General features: G+C 29.4%; 1 protein-coding gene across 2 annotated transcripts in view; it reads left to right on the forward strand.

Moving 5' to 3' along the window:
* The first annotated feature begins 9430 nt into the window (after positions 1-9430).
* LOC100199313 (cilia- and flagella-associated protein 161) overlaps positions 9431-20558 on the forward strand; it is a 40658-nt gene continuing 29530 nt past the window's right edge. Inside the window, exons 1-5 of one of the 2 annotated variants that reach the window (XM_065816200.1) lie at positions 9431-9509; positions 9669-9757; positions 15348-15437; positions 15507-15700; positions 16357-16450. In XM_065816200.1, coding sequence (XP_065672272.1) covers positions 9689-9757; positions 15348-15437; positions 15507-15700; positions 16357-16450 — 447 coding nt within the window. In that variant the 5' untranslated portion in view covers positions 9431-9509; positions 9669-9688. Of the gene's footprint in view, positions 9588-9668; positions 9758-15347; positions 15438-15506; positions 15701-16356; positions 16451-20558 lie in introns of both variants that reach the window. The other variant, XM_065816199.1, reaches the window with a different exon arrangement.

The following is a 20558-nucleotide window of genomic DNA, read 5'->3' on the forward strand; positions in this document are numbered from 1 at the left end:
AATAGGCACTTAAAATTTTAAGTTTGTCAATAATAACAATTGACCTTATCCAACTCAAACCGTCACAAATTATCTTAGCCTAGCCGGATTCACGGTAATTTGTCACCAGTTGTTCTCGCCTGACCTAGCTCCATCCGATTATTGGCTGTTCGACATAAAATCTTGATAACTACACTGACGTCAAAAGTCGAAATAAATACATAACCAAGCTATTTCAAAGTACCTAAAGAATAAGATAAAAAAACGTTTCACAAATGGCTTAAAAGGGTGCAACTTTGTATAGATAATGATGGACATTATTTTGAAGATTTGTTAAAATAAAATTTAAAAAATTCTTTTATTTTCATAGGGGATTCTACACTTTTCTGACGACCTACGTAATTTTAAAACATTGTTTTATTTATTTATTTCGGGCTAATTTAATGTTTCATTAATTATGCATATATATTATGGGCAACAGTGACGGTTCCAGAATTTTTTTGTGGGTGGAGGGGGAGGGGATGTTGATACCAAAAGTAAAAAAAAAAAGCTCTTTAAATTTCAGAGAAAAATTCATAGGCTACAAAAACATGCTTCCCGAATCAATTAAACATAAACGAGAACATGCAAACAGTCGGCAAATGTCAGCCAACGAGGAGTTTTTATTTATTTTTTTATTTTAGTCGGCAAAAAAAATTTATCTAGATCTTAGTCAGCAAATAAAGGCAATTCACCCCCCTCCCTCCTTCATCCTTTAAGATTTCTTTGGGACGGCCCTGCATGCAAAACCTCATAATAGATATGAAAATAATGTATTTGAAATAAATATCTATCAGCATCTAATTCTCATGTATAAATGCTTCAAAAAACTCTTGCCAGCCAACTTCAACAATAAGTTTGAAATTAATCTAAATGAAAAGTATAATATAAGATCAAATAGAAACAACTGCTGTAAATTGCCTCGGAAATATAATAAAATCTCAGAATTTTGTATACCTGTTCGAGGACCTAAATTATGGAATGACTGTCAAAAGGAATATAAGTTTACGGTGAAGTCCTTAAATTTATTTAAGTTTCAAACAAAACAAAACAAAAATTTAATTTAATCATAAGAAAAGTTTCTTTTTTCTTTTTTTAATTAATTTATTTGTGCTTTGACTATTTTAACGGTAACTTAGTTATTATTATTCTTTTTTTATACGAGGTTCTAAGGAACAAAGGGGTTCTATGAAAAGATTGCGATAATACAATGTTATCCTTATCTTCTTTGAGCGCCTATCTGCTTTAACTTTATTTTATTGTAAGTCCAGTTAAAAAGAAAAATCAAAAACAAACAAACACAAAAAAAAGTAAAAGAAATTGTCCTAAGAAATGCTTTCTGATTGGAAAAGGCTGACATTGGCAGTAAGGAGACCTTGGAATCAAAAAGAAGCCAGGAATTCAAAGGATTGAATCTACTTAACTAAAGTCAGTTGATGATCCTCTAGACCAAATTCTTGAAGAAGTTGCAACGATTTCATTATTTCTTTTGAATGTTTCAACAATGGCCTCACCATCCCTATGCGTGCACTCCGTCTTGTTTGAGGCGTTTGATAAAGAAACAGCCCAACTGCTCAGTTGTTCAAGAATTCCAGCTAATACAATTGCTCCACATGTCATTATGAACTTATTTTCTCAAAAATGCTCTTGCATTCTATCCTAGTTCCTTAATGGGTCGTTTCCCATTGCATGGTTTCCCAGTTGAATTGCCTCTTGATCCTAAACTTTGAGAATTGTGAGATGGTTTTACAGTGAAAAAAGAAAAGATTTTTTTTCTACTTTCTCGAAGTCACATTCTGTTAAATCAAGCGTTTCTAACTAACAAAAAAATTAAAGACTAAATAAAACTAAAAGAATGAAGTTAAAAAAACGAACGAAAAGAAGTGATTTAAAACATTGATTTTCATTGATATTTTTTTTTAATTTATTGTATTACTAATAAGCATAAAACAGCATGGGCCGACGACACCGTAGGGCCGGGAGAACGTACCTCCCCCCCCCCCCCCCCACACACTTTTTTCTAAAGGACTTTTTTCTTTTTTTTTTAAGAAAATTCTAGATACGGATTGGGTCAAGGTTATCACGTGATTGTAATGTTATCAACCCATTCGAAATAGTAGAAGCTGTGAATTGTTCTAAAATGTTTTAAGCATTGTTGAATGAATAATTTGTGATATCATTGAATGTTAATTCTGTATGTACGTTTATAAGAATGCCGAAATTTTGCAAAAATAAAAAATAAACGACATAATTTTCGTATAATAGTTATCTATACTTTATTATGAACAGTTTAACGGTTAATTTACGCAAAATAAATTGTGGGTAGATTAGGGTAATATGATCACCTTAAGCAGTATTCGGAATATTTTCAAAAATAGTTATTCTGGATCCAAAATTTTTGCAAATAAACAATTTTTAGGGATCCCTACTCGTGATTCACCTAGATATTTGGGCACCCGAAATTTTTTGTTAAAAACTCAGAGGTTTTAAAAAAGTAGCAAAAGTGCTCATTTTACCCAAACCACTTGGTAATATGAGCACTTTAAATAAGCTCGTAAATTAAGTAAAAAGATTAAGTAAAAAAAATAATTAAGTAAAAAAACTAATTAAGTAAAAAAATACCAACCTGACAATTAGAACTAATTTTTAGCATATAGTGATTCGTTATTACTAAAACTTATCATTAAATGATCAAGTCTTGAGCTACTTTTTGTTGAAACAAGACTACTATGTTTATTAACTTTAAAATTTATTAACTTATTAATTTAAATTCAAAAAATTCTAATTTTTTGAATTTAAATTACAGAAAAATATTTAGTATTGATAAATATGAAAAATTTTACTATGCTTTGTTTTTATTCAAAAAGTAATTAAACCCACTGCTATCTTAGGACTTTGAACTAGGTAATTTTAATGAAAAACACTGGGTAGTTGAGCATGCTCATTAGGGTTATGACTTTTTTTTTACGCCATGTTCCTGTACTGTAATTTGATGAACTTTTACCTAAAAAGCACTAAATGAACTTCACCCCGCCAATGAAAAACCGGTTTTGACATAAGTACGACTATGTATTCAAATGTATTTAGAATGTCATAGTCATGTAATATAATAAATTTTCAATCCCACAATGACTCAGACCATTGACCTTGCTCTTGCTCTTGCTTGTTGCATAGAAAGAATAGAAGGTGCAATTTGTCTTTATTTCTGCATGACGAATACATTTCCTTCATTATTTTGATTGCGCGCTCTGCGCATTGATTACTTCTGGGGATCTGCAGTATGGATGGCTCTCGCTTCAGTAATTTTTCAAAGAGCCTAAAGCCTTTTAGTATGGATTCAGCACTTCAGCCAAGTTATTTAAGTCGTTTTTGTTGTACATTTAGTCTGTAAACCGATGGTCTGCCCAACCATACGATACAAATCGACATTCTCTGCAGAACTGTCCTTGTTGAAGAAATTAAAATGAAGGCCAGGATCGCTAGTATAGCTCTGGCCTTCATTTTAATTTCTGATTTCCACCTCGCATTGCTGGTGTTGGGTAATTTCAGAAACCTGATCAATGGAAAATGTCCCTTTTAATCAAAAAATCGAACAATCGAGTGAAACGAAATTAAAATTTCAAATCATCTCTCCAGCCTGATGTTTTCCGTTATCAAACTGTGTTTTCAGTTGTTCGTACTCCAATAGTTGAGGTACAAATGGATATTCAATGTTCGGCGATTGTGTTTTACTTCCTTGTTCTTCATCCATCACAAAACGGAGGGTTCTATCTAATACATGGTATTGACAACTGATAAACTGAGGTTTGTTGATGCGTTTCTCTGCGAACATTTGTTGCAATACTACAGCAACACCATTTTTTTTCTCCCAGTGTTAACGCAAGTGGTATCTTCATAAATCATCTGTATTGAATTCCATAGGTGAAATTTATCGAGGACTTTAGAAATTCCTTGAGCAATAGTTTTTCTCCTGCCATCTATCAACCCAGGACATCCAATTTGACTTCTCTTCTTGCATTTTTAAGGACGACCATTTGATAATCGATTCCGTTGATGTGCTTGCCATCAAAGTGTAAGGACCAACTTTCCTTATGTAACATTTCAATCATTTCTTTTTTTCAGCTTGATTGCCTCTTTGATTGTTAACTTGTAAATAGCTGATTGACATGGAGTTGGGACGTCAATGCCTTCGCGAGCTAGTTGCTTGCATATGTTAGCAGCTTTGTTTGTTGATACTCTTGTGTAGGTCACCAAGTTGACTGCAATTTTGCTTTTATTTCTGCTTGGTGTAGGAGTAGTCTCATCTTCTTTATCGTTTTCATATTCACTGTCGTCAACCTGTCAGAATCACTAAAACCAGGATAGTAAGATGGAGAGTTGGACAACCTATTGAAATGTTTTTGCCTTTTAGAGGGATGGATTGTTTCTTTACAGGCCGCTTGGCCTGTAGAGTATCTCACTGTTCCTTTGCTGTCCACTTGGAGATAGTACAATAGCTTGTCCTCGGAAGATAACCATGTTCCATTCACTTTAGTTATATCAATAATTTTATCAAGGGGTTCGTAGCTTCCCCGCTTGACACATTCATCAAAACATTTCAGTATTTAACAAGCTTTGCTTGTATAACTTGATAGATACATGAGGAAAATTCAGTTTATTCTCCCACAATTTGGTGACTTCTTCGGAAATTTCCGCTATTTGCTCCTTTCTTCCTTTGATTTTTGGTCCAAGGAAATGGTAGCGTCCGATAATTTGTTTTTGGGGAGGCAATCTGCACTTTTCTTCCAGTGAATATTCTTCAAAAAGGACCATTCCTCTTCTTTTATGAGAGTCTTCAAATTTTATCAGATTATTGGTCCAGACAACCTTGTTCTTCTGAATGCTCCTATCGCTAGGCTTGTACGTCGCCATGTGTTGCTTCTGTAATAACTATAAAATTAGATAAGCAGCTATATATATATATATATATATATATATATATATATATATATATATATATATATATATATATATATATATATATATATATATATATATATATATATATATATATATATATATATATACACACAGTCTAAATTGTTCTAGAATACTCTTAATTGTTGCAGAATATTCTAAATTGTTCCAGGATGTTCTAAAGTCGTCTAAAATATTCTGGAATTTTCCAAAATATTCTAAGCACTTCTAATACAAGAAATAAATGATTTTCAGCAAAGCCCCACGTATTAAAAGTAACTGTAACAAAATTAAATAAATGACGATTCGCAATTTTAACTGCGGGTTGACCTTTTTTACAACCTACACCTTTTCAAGATGTAATTGAGAACTTGAAAGTTGTAATTAAGAAAAATAAGATGTAAATGAGAATACATGATTTGTAATTGCGAATTCACAATGTAAGCTTAAAGGTCATAATAAAAGGTCTTCTTTGACATGCATTTTAATAAGTTAATAATATCAAATTTAACATTTGTATGCACTAGCAATACGGTTATACAGTAATGGAATTGAAAGATCGTTGTGTTATTTGTCAATACACTATGAATAGAAAGTCTGTTATTAAATTGAATCCGTCCAAGCATTTATTTCACCAACTTGTAGACATGAAATACATACAACTTAACAAGTTGAAAGAAAGCATTATGTTTTATCTTCATCGAATGATAGAAGAAGAGTAATTGAATGCGCTGAGCGAAACGACAATTGGGTAACTCTGGCGCAAACTTTAGGTATCAAATATAAGACAGCATACAATTGGGTCCGCAGCGGAAATTTAAATTTTATTGGAAGAGGTGGTTTTAAACCAAAAAAATTAACCGATGATCAAATCGAATAAACACTTACATGGATTGAAAGTGAATGTCAGTTGACATTGGTGGCCATTAAAACAAGGGTATTAAGACAATTTAATATTAGCGTCAGCACAACCACAATTGCCAATTACCTCGAAGGCAGACAATTTTCATTTTAAAAAGTGCACAAGGAGCCTACTACAATAAATAGTAATGAAAACTAACAAAAAAGAGCTAAATATGTTAGTAACATTAACGAACACATCAAAAATGCTTATCAGATAGTTTGGTTGGATGAAACAAACTTTAATCTTTTTTGTAGAAAAACGCAAGCACCTGCCAAACAGGGGAAAGAGTAATAATGAAAATACTTTCTTCAAAAGGTGCAAACATACATTTGATTACAGCTATATCAACAACAAATGTCATCATAATGGAAACTCGTAGAGGATCATTTAAAGCAGATTCTTGTAACGAGTGGATATTGGGTTTGTTTAACCAGTGGTTTAGTCTGGGAATCGATTAGAGGATTTGGTTGTCGTAACAGACAATGGTCCATGTCACGCTCGTTTGGAAAGGGTGTTTGAAAATTCACCGGCTTAGTTGTTAAAGTCAAAAAAAGTAAAGAAGTGATTAAGATAAATCTTTACATTACTTTACACTATGTTGTTGTTTGAACAATTTTAAACACAACAGGTTTTTAACATTTTTATCATCAATTCTTAATAACACTCTTGGTTCTCTTATATCCACTTCTTCACGTGATCTCTTAACTATTTTATAACCACTTTTTCATATGGTATAATACTGAGTTTAAGCATATAAGCGTTATCTCGAGGCAGTTGCACGAATACAAAAGAATTTCTCGTAAATAATTAATAAGTCTTAGGGAAACTTCCTTTGTAACGCATCGCGTTTAAAACGTACGCGAGAAATCTGACTTCTTACCACCGCTTAAAAACGTACGCTACATGAACAATTAATGATTTAAAACTCATAATTTTGTTTTGAATGATTTACTTTAATATTTTTAAGGTTAACATCTCTCACTCCCAATGTCATCTTTAAATTTAAGGCAAACTTTGATGGAGAATTTCTAGTAAGTTTGCTTTGATCATTTATAGAGCAGATTTGTTGGAATTGTTCTTGGAATTATTTTTAAAATTGTTAATGGAAATACTTTTAACTTAAAATTAAGTCAAGAAAATTAAAGACTTGAAACACGCGCATGTTGAAAGTTTTTTCATGCTTAAATTTTATAAATTTGCCGTGGTAGCAAACTTGCCAGCGTTCTTACTAACACCGCCTGGAGATAAGGCGTGTATGCTTAAACTCACTTATCTTTCTTAATGCTTTAATAAACACTTCGTCACGTGAAACAATTTTTCTTAATTCTTTTATAAACACTTTTTTACGTGATACAATCTTTCTCTAGCTCTCATACAGCTAACCTTACCACTTTCTCGCATAACCTAACTGAACAACAGTCTATTGCAAATCAATTTTTAATTCCAAAAAAAAGGAAACTATGCTGTAATAATGCATGATGCAAATGTCATTACATATTTCTTCACTGGAATAAAATGTTATCACCTCATTCAACATGACTGCCGATGCGATTGTTTTCGTTTGACGTCAGAGCGACTTAATATATAGAGAACTTTTTTAAAAAATTGACGATGGTGCCCCTCCACCTGATGTTCAATATATACATAATGTACATATTGAACATCGAATTTTATTGAATAATAATGTACAGTACATTATTAATATAAATTTGGTTTATTGTCTGCATGGTCTCTTATAATAATTTTAACAAGTTTAATGATCTATCCAATATTATGTGACGAAAACATTATATGTACAATGTTGGTCATTAAATTAGGACATTGACAAAAAAGTCACATATTACATTTATTTTCATATATAAATGCACAAAAATGAAGTACTGATAATGAGATAGTTAGTGAGTGCATCCTAAATCACATAACAAACCAGTTTAAAAAAAAATTATATATTGTATGTCCTCCTCTGGCATCTATGAGCGCTTTAACACGTCTTGGCATTCCACGAATAAATTGATCTGCAAGTTTCTTGAGACGCTCATCATGATGCCAGACATAAACTAGCTTCTCAACTGTGCCCTATTAGTTGAAACTGTTTTATTTACTTCCCTCTTTAACTCTCTCCACAGTTCCTCAATGGGGTTACAATCTGGGCTGTTTCGTGGCCATTTTAATGCTGGGACATTCCTTTCGTGAAGAAGTTTAACGATGGATTTGGCCATGTAACAAGGTGCACCATCATGCATATATATGCAATTGCCATCTGGATACCATTCATCTAATTGTGTAAATAACTTTCTCTCTAATAAGTTTTTGTATTTTTGTTTGGTTCATTATACCATCTACAATGTGGAGTCGCCTTGTCCCATGAATAGATATCACGCTACAGACCATAATCTTCTGTGGGTGTTTAACAATTTCTTGAATACAGTCTGGATGATATGCTTCTGTTGATCTTCTCCTAACATACTGTGTCCTTTCTCCCAAAACTTCTAGCATCGTCTCATCTGAGAAGCAGACCTAAGCATAAACAATACAAAGTTTCTCTTAAAGGAACACCACAATTTCATAACAATCAATAAATTAATTATTATCAATACTAAACAGAATGTCGAGGTTGCTCACATTAATGCAATTATTACATTTAAAACAAAAAGCAAAATGTATAATATTTACTAAAACAAATATTAATATTCAATAAATACCTTTGTTCAATCATCTTCAGTCTAGTTCTGGTGATCCTTCGCCCAAGCTAGTCGCTTCTTGCACATTGCCGGTGTAAGCTTTGGTTTTTTCTGTGGCCTGTAGGCCTTGTATCTATGTTCCACTAGGCGTCTTCTCACAGTTCTACTACTGACTTCAACTCCAGCTTTCCTCCATTCACTGACTAAATCAGACAACTTTAATATGAACTTAATCACCTCGCGACTTCTTAACTGACATACAACGATAAAACTGACTTAAAATTCTTAGCATTAATTAATATTTTTCAAAACTTTTGTTTATTATTAAATTACCATGGTTCCAGAACACTAACGCGGCATTGGTTGTGTTATTTTTAACTCAAAATCAAGAAAAAGATAAATTTTTATGAATGTCCTAATTTAATGGCCAACACTGTATTTTATTCTAAACGCTTATGCATTATTTGGATCTCAGTGAAACTGAGTAAATGACACGAACTTAACTACAAAAAAGCTAGTAACTTCGCAAAATGAACGGTTGCCAGGTATTTCAAGTGTCATTATCAACCGAATAAAAAATCCATAGTACCACTGCATTTGTAATATAAAAAATATTCAATGTGGTAGTTATGGGAGTAATCAGATAAATATTTTAGAAGTTATTACTTTGGTCTAGTTAATATTTATTACAGTTAATAAAATATGTGATCGGTAACTAATTTAGGTATCCATAGCAACCCAAAATTAAATCATCACCATTAAAACCGTCACCGTTGAAATGGTCCGTAAATCTTTTTTATATGACGAGTTTAATCCAGTAATAGTAAATTCTGGCACTTTGCATAACTCCCCTCCTCATTCGGCTATGTTTGTAACGTAACCAACTATTACGGTTGTATCCAAGGAAATTGTATATAAATTGTCTAAAAACAAAAAAGTTAAAAATGGGTGTAATAAATATTGGAATCTATTAAATAAATAATGCTAATAATATTTTAAATTGATGCTATTTACCTAATAAATATTAAGTATTTTTAATTTTTTTTAACTAATATTGAAAAAATTATTTTTACTAGTATTTTTTGTATTATATATTTTTGATATTTAAGTAAAGTTGTCGGAACCAAGGATGAGTGTGGGAAAATACAATCCTTCTGTGAGAGTTGGAAACTGGAATGAAGATTTGTGTTTGGAAGAGGTGGCTTTTATTTAATCTTTTTTCGCTTTTGAAAACGGTTTTCTTTTAATTTTCTTTTTAATGATTGCATATATGAGTACCGCATGTGTTTACCACATAATTTACTCAAAAGCATCTCCTGTGATTATAATTTTCTTACAGAAAAGAATCTTTTAAAGAAAAAAAACAATAAAAAAAAAAAAAAAACTATAAAAAAAACTTGATCTTAATAAGTATTTTTCCCAGTTTTAGAAAACTAAGTAGTTCATCTGGGACAAGATTTCAAAGGTGATGTACTTTTAAAATCAAAATAAGTTAGCTAGTGTGGAGTTTTTTCTTTTTTTTAAATTATATTTTATAAACATCTATTTATAAAAAAAATGTTTTTTATTTTTTTTATTTAACCTAGAAAACCTGTTTATTTTGTTTTGTTTTTACTTTTTTCTTCTTACGAATTAAATATTGTAAAAATATACAATATTTATTTGTTGAATGTTGACTTTAAAGCAGAGCAAAACTTAATTTGCAGCTAGATCAAATTTTAATACCAAATATAATTTATTCAGGTTAGAAAATACAAGATTCGATTTTGCTATTTAAATTGTATTTTATGTTAAAATATATAGTAACTTGTTTTACATATTCCAAAATGTGTCATAGGTAATTTCATGCTTATTTATTGCATTAGTAAACTAGGAATCTTTATGGTTTGTGTTTAGGAATTAGGCATACATTAGGGTGACCATTGTCCAGGTTTTTATGCTGGAGAGTGCAGCGCCAAACTAGTTAAAATTAGTTTAGCGCTGTGCTCTCCTACGTAAAAATTAGGACAATGGTCACCCTAGCATACATTTGCAAGTTATTAGTGTAAAACCTGTGTTGTGAAATTTTTTTTTAACTAATTGCTACCTATTTTCTTTTGTTATTTCATTTCTTTTATGTTATTAAGTATCATGTGTCAAGTTGTCCAGTATTGATCTCTCAGTTTTTTGGTGCTTTATTTTAGGATCATCTAACAGAAAAACCAAAATAAGTTTTTTAATGAATAAAATGATTTTTTTGTATATCAAACTAGTTATCTATAAATTTACAACTTTTATTTAAAATTACTAATTTTTAAAAAAATTTTTATTTAAAACTTTGATAAGAATTTTAAACTTATCAAATAATAAGTAATCGTCATTTAATAAGTTCAAAATAACTTATCAAGTGATGGTTACCCGTCATTTGATAATCCTACCTGGGCAGTAACCAACAGGCAGGTATCTAGGCACCTGGGAACCCATCAGCAGCCTTAGCTATAGATTAGATACATGGAATGAGATGTCAGTTTGTAAAAGAAATTCCAATAAAGTGGAATTTGCAAATTAGAGGACGTAATAAGTTGACATATAGGAGCATCAATAAGGAAATATCAACATTTGATAATGATTAACAGTAATTAACTGAGTTTCATTTAGGTTAAGATTCACCAGAATTAATTTTTTGATTTTTATTTGAAATAAATTAAGTGCTATACTATCAGCGTTGCGGTGGGGATCAAACCCAAAACTTCTCACTTATGAAGTGAGCGCTCTACCACTACACAACCACCACATTGAAAATTTTGCAAGATTATGAATATATACAAGTTATATAAGAGTTTAAGTGTGAAAGAACTAATGAAAGAGTATAGTTATTTGATTTTCGAGATAAGTTTAAGGGAATTTTTTTTGTTATTAATTGTGTCTTGTTAATTATCCTTGGTGAGGATGTATATGAGTTTACAATTTGATTTGATGGTGAGGATGTATATGAGATACAATTTGAATATTAAACTAATCTTTCTTAATTGAAAAAGTTTTAATATCTGGAAAGTCTAACTTTTCTCTAATGTAAAAATATTTTGGTGAAAAAGATAAAAGAAGTAGTTAAAGTTGGACAGCAGACAAAAAAGCAGGAAAACATTCAGTTAAGTGAAATTTGATTTGAAACTGATGAGAAAGAATAAAATTTCTATACTTATGAGTTCGAATGATTACATAGTTTTTGATTAGAAAAAAGGAGAAACCAAAGGTGATGAAAAACCAAAAACAACAACATTGGCAGATAGATGAATTGATGGATATCAATTCACCTATTTGTCATGGATATCCATCCATCCAACTTCGATTAGTGAAGTTAAATGAACTTTGCCAGTGCTTAATGCTGAGAATATGCTATTTAAACTTTTAAAGTTACATAATCCAGTTACTTTAAGAATATTAATTTCTGTTGTGATGTTTTTTCAATTAAAATGATTTTCTAGAGCTCTTTTGTTTTCTACTTGTTTGATATATAATACAGTGTTTTACAGAAAGAGATGCGATTATATATATATATATATATATATATATATATATATATATATATATATATATATATATATATATATATATATATATATATATATATATATATATATATATGTATATATATATGTATATATATATATATATATATATATATATATATATATATATATATATATATATATATATATATATATATATATATATATATATATATATATATATAACATCTTCAGTTCCAACAAAGCTGTAAACAACCACTTTTAGAGTTGGAAGTTTGGAAGTTACTTGCATTATGTTACTGGAAGAGAAAAGATGAAGATTGTAGAGCAAGATAATGATTGACAGGCAACTTAAAAGATTGCAAATTGTTTAAATCAGGAAAGCAAGATGAAAGCAGCGAATTCCAAAGAACTGATGTTCGAGGAAAAAAACTAGAGAAATGAGTGTTATGGAGCACTTTGGAACAGTCACAGAAAAAGGATGATACTTAATTGAATTAAGACAACACGAGAATGAATTTTAGTAGATGGCACAAGAGATGCTAGCTCTTTAGAGTAGTTTTCATTATAGTATTTATAGAAAAGAGCAAGAGAAGCAACATCACAACGATGTGATAATGGTTGGAGGTTGGTTACAAAAGCAGGTCCAACTATGTTTACAATGCGTTTTTGCACCTTGTCATTAGAAGATCCGCCCCAAATATGGCAACAGTATTCCAATCAAGGCTGGATTTGAGATTTATAGAGATAAACAACCGAATCTGGAGTTAGAAAGTGTTGAGCTTGATAAAGAGATGCAACCTTAGCAGATGCTAATTTTGCAATGAATTTGATATAAGGTTTCCAAGAAAGATCGAAAGTAAGAGTTAATTCTAGAAGAAGAAGGGTAGATGACTCATAGAGTACATTACCATTCATAAATTTAGGAAAATCTGAAAAAAATTGAGTTTTATCTGAATTAAAGATCACTAGCCACTGTGAGCCCCATGCTGTAGCAGAAGTGAGATTCTTTTCAAACTCAAATGCCCCTTCCAAGCAATCAGAGAGTGTTGGCTTCTTATGATGACAAGAATAAATGGCACTATCATCAGCAAACAATGCCACCTTAGATGTGAGAATATCTATAAGATCGTTAATGTAAATTAAAAGGAGTATATGGCCAAGGATTGAACCTTGAGGAACTCCTAAAGTTTCAGGATATGAAGAAAAGTGCTGTCCATCAAGGACAACTTTTATACTACAATTGGAAAGGATTCAATAATCCTAAATATAACCAGATACACTGTAAGAAGAGAGCTTATATATGACCACGCAAAAAATATTTTATTTTGATGATTTGACCATGGCGCTTGACATGTTTTCAAAATTTAAAAATGAAAAAACTTAAACTTATAACCCAACTAAAACAAAACTCAATAAATTAAAATGCTTAGTTTATTTAAGTCATGTTTTTTATTACATTCAGAATAATTTTTTATCTTTATTAATGTTTAGAAGATTAATAAGTAAAGAACAATTTACATTTAATGATTTTTTTAAATATACTCACACTTGATTTAATTTATTGTGTTTTTTTTACTAATTTAAAAATATCAGTTTCTATTTAACTGTAAACAAGTAAATAATTACGCATTGAAAAACTATTTCACTCTTTGTTTTAACATTTGTACTTTGTTTTTTGTTATTCTTTTTAATTTGTTTGAAAAGATTAACATTTGTAATAAAAAATACATAATTATGTAAATAAAAAAAAACAACAGTTTAATAATACTTATTACAAAAATTCATTAGAAGTGTTTTGTTACTTCATGAGAACGTGTTTCGATAATATAAAAGCATTAATGATCAAACATATTTAATTGTAATGCTTTCTAAAATATTTGTCTTTTTTTTTCAACGAAATTTGTTTATCTTTTTAAATGTATTAACTTTAATTATTCTTATATTAAAACTTGTTAAAGAGACTTTCGTTGTTGTAGAAAGTCATCGTTAATAAAGACAAAAAAAATTTTTATTTTTTAATAACGTTTATTATAAAAAATGTATACTTAAACAATTTATATAATATAAATTAAAAAAATTATATGCAACTGTCAGTTATGCTTAAAAAAAAAATCATTTCAGAATGTTTTTTGAATGTTCAAAAGACGTTCAGAAGGTCTTTTGAACATTCAAAAGACGTTCAGAATGTCTTTTGAATGTTCAAAAGACGTCTTTTTTTGACCAAATGCCAGCTGGGGGTTGAGGTTTTAAAAAAACTCTACTTTCGCTATTACGACTCATTGAATATTCTAACATTTGAAGTATTACTAGGACCTTTGATCCATAGTCTGATAAAAGAAATTTTTGCCGCTGCTTTTAATGCTTGAGGATGAGGTAATTTTGAATTGATAATTGATTTGTGATTATAACTTATTTGAAACTCTATTTGATTTGATTTTGATATTCCATATTGACCAATCTTGAGTAAAATGATTTTCTGTTAAATAGTAAAAACTTATAAACTTTTTTCCTTTGTTTGATTTGTTATCTGATAAATCAATTTATAATGAATGTTTAGTTCTGACATGTTTGTCAATGTCTAGTTATATTCTCTACAACCTTTACTATTTACATCTTTCACTCTTATGTCACACCATTTGCTTCTTTCACTATTGTTGCACCATTTACACCTTCCATTCTTATGTTACATCATTTACACCTACTCTATGGATCACCCTTTACATCATACATTTTTGTATTATGTCTTGAACTCCTAGGTTACACTTTTTTCATCTTTTCCACTACTATGTTACACCATTTACATCTTCCTCATGTTACACCATTTGCATTTCTACTTTTATGTTACACCATTTAAATGCAATTATAATAAAAATTTCTAACAAGATGGTAAAGGTTTGTAGTAAGATACTAGCAAGTTGGTTGTTGGTGTTTTTATCAACTAAAAAAAATTCAAAATTCATTACCTAAAAATTATTTGTATTAAAAGGCTGATAATTTTTTTGTTTGAGTTTTTTCTTTTAAAAGATAAGACAATGTTTATTCATGTTTAAAAATTTAGGATTGGTAGTCAATCTTTATAAGAAACTCATTTATTTGCATAATATTGGAAAATATTAAGACCTTACTTTATCAAACCTGGTACTGTCACCGTCCGATGTTTTATAGCTTTATGATTTTATATATATATGTTATATAATTTATAGCTTCGGCCAGTTACTAGTACATAAATATACTATACCTTTTTTAAAATATTATTTTAGCATTTTATTTATTTAGGAAATGTTAAAAGATTTTTTGGGTAAAAGAGAAAATGGTGAACTACTTGCTTTCAAGAGAAAAAATTTGTTTTTAAAACTGTTGCAACATGTAAGTTTCTATTGTTTAAATTAGTTGTTATTTACTGTTAGGTTATAAATATATATTTTTGAACACTAGGTTGAACTTACTGAAAATGATGATGAAAAAGTCAGATTTGGTGATGTTATTTGTTTACACAATGTTTTTATTAAAGAAAATCTTTCAATTAGTATGTCTGAAAGTCAGCTTCAAGAATCTGATATATTTAACTGTAGTGTTTCTGTATCACCAATCTTGCAACCATGCTTTAGAAATGCTTTTGTTATAACAAGGTAATTTTCAATATTTTATCATTATAAATGTAATTTTTATTCAACTTGAATGTATGGTTTCAGTAAATATGATAACTTAGTCATATCAAATTAATAATTTTAGTTTAATAAAATGATAATAGTAAAATAATAAGTCAGAAAAAAAAATAATAATAATAATAATAAACCAAAATAAAAAAAAATAAAAAAAACGATAAAATAATAAGTCAAAATAAAAAAGAAATAAAAAATAAGTCAGAATAAAAAAAAAAAATAATGTCAGAATAGAAAGAAAAAAAAGTCAGAATCAAAAAAAAAATTAAAAATAAAAAAAAAAATAAAAAAAATAAAATAAAATATAAACTAGAATAAAATAAAATAAAATAATAAATCAGAATAAAAAAAAATCCAGAAAGGTAAAAAAGTTACTTAAGCTAAAAACAAAAATAAATCAACATTAACAAGCATAAAACATTTTAAAAATGTTTCATATATTGTATAGTTTGGGTATTTTATATGTGATTACATTGTAAATTGTTGCAGCTAAAAAAAGACTCAAACTACTTAAAAAAATTACTGTACTTATGTACGATCATACCGTACATAAGGTAAGATATTGAAAAGGCAGCTTTTATTTTTGATGGAACTAAATAAAGAATTAAGTTTAATTTTTTTAGCTATGATAGAGTCAATAAAACTGGAGATTTGTTATGTTATGGTCAGAACTTTGTTTTAAGTGCACTTCCAAATCAACTTCCAAATATTGAAAATGTAAGTATTTATCATATTACTTTATCAAACATAAAAAGATAATAGAATATGTCGCTCATATTGTATATATATATATATATATATATATATATATATATATATATATATATATATATATATATATATATATATATATATATATATATATATATATATACATACAGAGCCGGCTCGCGGGTATTTCTTAGTGTGTGCAAAAAAAAAATGCCGCCTTAATTCTTAATTAGCCTTTTAAAAATATCAGAGAACAACGATCGACTTAAATGAATGAAATTTTCATCTTCATAGTGTTGATCGGGCAAAAGTTGCCCTAACAGCAGTTTATAACCTTTATACTTTTATATTTAAAATATTATCTAAAATGGTCTATTTAAGTAAGGTGAGTAGAGTGTTATATTTATACAAACAAATAAAACAAACAAAACAAACAAACAAAAAAAACAACAGCAAAAATTAACAATAAAGTAAAAAAAATACAGTAAACTAAAAAAAAAAGTAAAAAAAACAGAATTCAATAAAATAAGGAGCAATAATAAAAAAGCTAATAGAATAATAGTCTTGCTTTTATAGATATTATTCATTCATTGGAACAATGAATGAATGAGATAATTATCTTATTCATTTATTATTTTTTATGTGTTTACATGAGAGATAATGAATAAATGAGATAACACAAAGTTTAATGAAACATGATCCAAAAGATGATAAAATAGAAAATAAAAAATAAAAATAAAGGATATATTTACATATTAAGATAGACAAAAAATATACACTTAAATAATAGTAACAAATATAAAAAGCAACAAAAATAAATATAATAAACAATAACACTACAAAAAAATAAAATACATGAGGAAACATAAAAATGTATAAACAATACACAGAAATGCAAGACAATATAAACAATATAAATTAAATTAAATACAAATAAATTAATAAAACCTAAAAAATTTTGTTTCAATAACTTTAACTTTTAGTGGTAGAAAATTTTTAAATATATTAGTTTTTAAATATAAGGTTTTTTTTTAATTATTGCTTTCCATTTTTGAATTTATTATGAAATCTTTTTCTTTAACTTTGTATTTATTTGCTTTTTTATGTTTGTTTTTTTCCTTAAAAGTTTTATTTATAATCTTTACCATTTTCGTTGGTTTTGCTTTATTGTTTTTTTTTCTTTTGTTCTAAATAATTTTTTTTATTTTTTCCTTTACTCATATATCTTTTTTTCTATTTTTTGTTGTTAAAAAAAACTTCCTCTATTTATGATATTATTGCAAAGTATGTTTAGAACTTTTTTTGAAATTTAATCAAATGACAGAATTTAATATTTTAAAAATGTTATGCATATAAGTTTAAAACTTAAAAAAAAACTTAAAAATTTAGATTATACCAAAGCTGTGAAGGAAATTTTTTTTGAATATGTACTCATTCAGACTCTTGAAAAAAAATTTTTTACTATGATAACTGTAACTGCTGATATTAACATTACAATAACTTATAATAACATTATGATAACTGTCACTGCGTTTTTATTTGAATTGTGTTTAGTTTTTTAGTTGTGGATTAGTAAATTATTTTTCTTCCAGATTTTACATCTGAATTCAAAACAAACAAAAACTACCAAGTTACCTTTCCCAATGTTTTCTATGAAAAGTGGAAGCTTAACAAAAACAAAAAAACAAAAAAAAGATAAGCGAATTACAAAGAACTGATGTTTGAGGAAAAAAACTAGATGAGTAAGAGCTTTTGGAGCATTTAGGAACAGTCACAGGAAAAGGATGAGACTTAATTGAATGAGGAGTAACGAGAGAATAAGTTTTAATAGATGGTATAAGAGACGCTAGCTCTTTAGAGCAGTGCTCATTACAGTACTTGTAGAAAGGAAAAAGAAAAGTAACATTACGACAATTTGATAATGGTTGGAAGTTGGCTGCAAGAGCAAGTCCAACTATGTTTACAATGCGTTTTTGCACCTTGTCTTAGAGAGAAAAGGCATCTTTAGAAGATCAGCCCCTGATATGTCAACAGTATTCCATACAAGGCTGGATTTCAGATTTATAGAGATAGAGAACAGAATCCCGAGTTAGAAAGTGTTGAGCTTGGTAAAGAGATGCAACCTTAGCAGATGCTAATTTTGCAACGGATTTGATATATGGTTTCCAAGAAAGATCAGAAGTAAGAGTTAATCCTAGAAGATGAAGGGTAGATGACTCATTGAGTACATTACCGTTTATAAATATTGGAAGATCTAAATTATTGCGATAATGATTGACTAAAAAAAATCAAGTTATATCTGAATTAAAGCTCACCAGCCACTGTGAGCCCCATGTTGTAGCAGAAATGAGATTCTTTTCAAGCTCAAATGCCCCCTCCAAGCAATCATTGAGTGTTAGCTTCTTATCATGACAAGAATAAATGGTAGTATCATCAGTGAACAATGCCACTATAGATGTGAAAATATCTCGAAGATTGTTAATATATATTAAAAAGAGTATAAGACTAAGGATTGAACCTTGAGGAACCCCTGAAGTTATAGAGCATGAAGAAGAGTGCTGTCCATTGAGGACAACTTTTATACTATGATTGGAAAGGAAGGATTAATCTTAAAGATGTTTCCATGATACACCGTAAGAAGAAAGCTTATGGAAAAGACCAGCATGCCAAACTTTATCAAAAGCTTTAGAAATGTCAAGAGCAATGGCCTCTCCATCTTTATCTAATGTACAATAAAACCTATTGGTTATTACTGTTAGCAAATCAGCTGTAGAAAGAAAAGATTGAAATCCATATTGATGATCAGAAAGTAAGTTATTAGATTCAAAATGAGAGATTAAGTGTTTGTTAATTAACAATACAAAAACCTTGCTTATGATAGGAAGAAGACTAATGGGATGGTAGTAAGATGAATCAGATCGCTCTCCAGAATTTTTGAAAATAATAGAATAACAGATGCTTTTTCCAACAGGCTGGAAAACAAGACTGGTAAGCACTTGTTTAGTAGTTTTGAAATTATAGACAATAGCTCCGGAGAACACTTCTGCAAGACTATAACAGGTATGTTGTCCGGTCCAGAAGCTGTTGAAGTAAAGCAGGAAATCACTTTTGATACAGAAGCTGGTGTGATACGAATGTCAAGCAATGGGTCAACTTGTTTGACAGCTAAATCAGGTAGAACCCAACTAGTTGAATCAAAAATTGATATTGATGAGAAGTTCTTAGCAAACAATTCAGCTTTGTTTTTAGGTGAAGTGACAAAATTTGAACCATTCAAGAGAGGTGGAATAACAGATTTGCCCTTATTATTGATACTGTTAAAGATTCTCCAGAAGTCTCGAGAGCCTAATTTTTGTGATGAAGTACGAGATATGGAAGTAACGGTTTCAATTGGAAATTGCAGCAGCACAATGTGAGGTAAACCATGGAGAAGAGTGAGGCTTGACTTGGAATCGTCGAGAGGGAATAAAAGGTTCCATGCCAGGCTGAATCTACGAAGATATGTAAGAAGCACATTTGTCAGCAGGAAGATGAAAGATTTCAAGTAGTTATAAGAGGTACGATAATAGAGGGATTCAGATGATGAAGAAGAGTGAGATAATAGTTTCAGAGAGATCAAACCGTGATCAGAAGCAGCTAAGGGTAAAAGTGGAGAAAGAAGACATAAGTCGAGTAGAGAAGGTAAACGATTTCGGTTATCTGGAAAGCAAGTTGGAAAGTTGACTATTTGAGTTAGGGATTGAGAAAGGCAAAAGTAGTGGACTTTAACGCCTGCAGAGTCACTGACTCTAGAGCCAAGCCATTCAGTGTGATGAGCATTAAAGTAACCACCAACAACAATATTGACTGATGGACAAACAGAGCAGGCTTGGTCAATTTGATCAGAAATAACATCAAAAGGAGTGCAGTTTTGAGATGAAGGAGAGTGATATAGAACAAAGAGAAAGGCAATAGAGTAAAGTGGTGCTAAACGAAAGCACATAAAAAAATAATCTGTGGATTTAAACCTAGTTTCCCAATAAATGGGTGAATTCTTATGAATTTAAATCCCCAGGCCAAGCATGTAACCATTGGAGTCTTTACAAATTAAAGGAAGATAACCATCAACACTAAG

Source organism: Hydra vulgaris, chromosome 13 (assembly GCF_038396675.1).
Source record: "Hydra vulgaris chromosome 13, alternate assembly HydraT2T_AEP".
NCBI lineage: Eukaryota > Metazoa > Cnidaria > Hydrozoa > Anthoathecata > Hydridae > Hydra > Hydra vulgaris.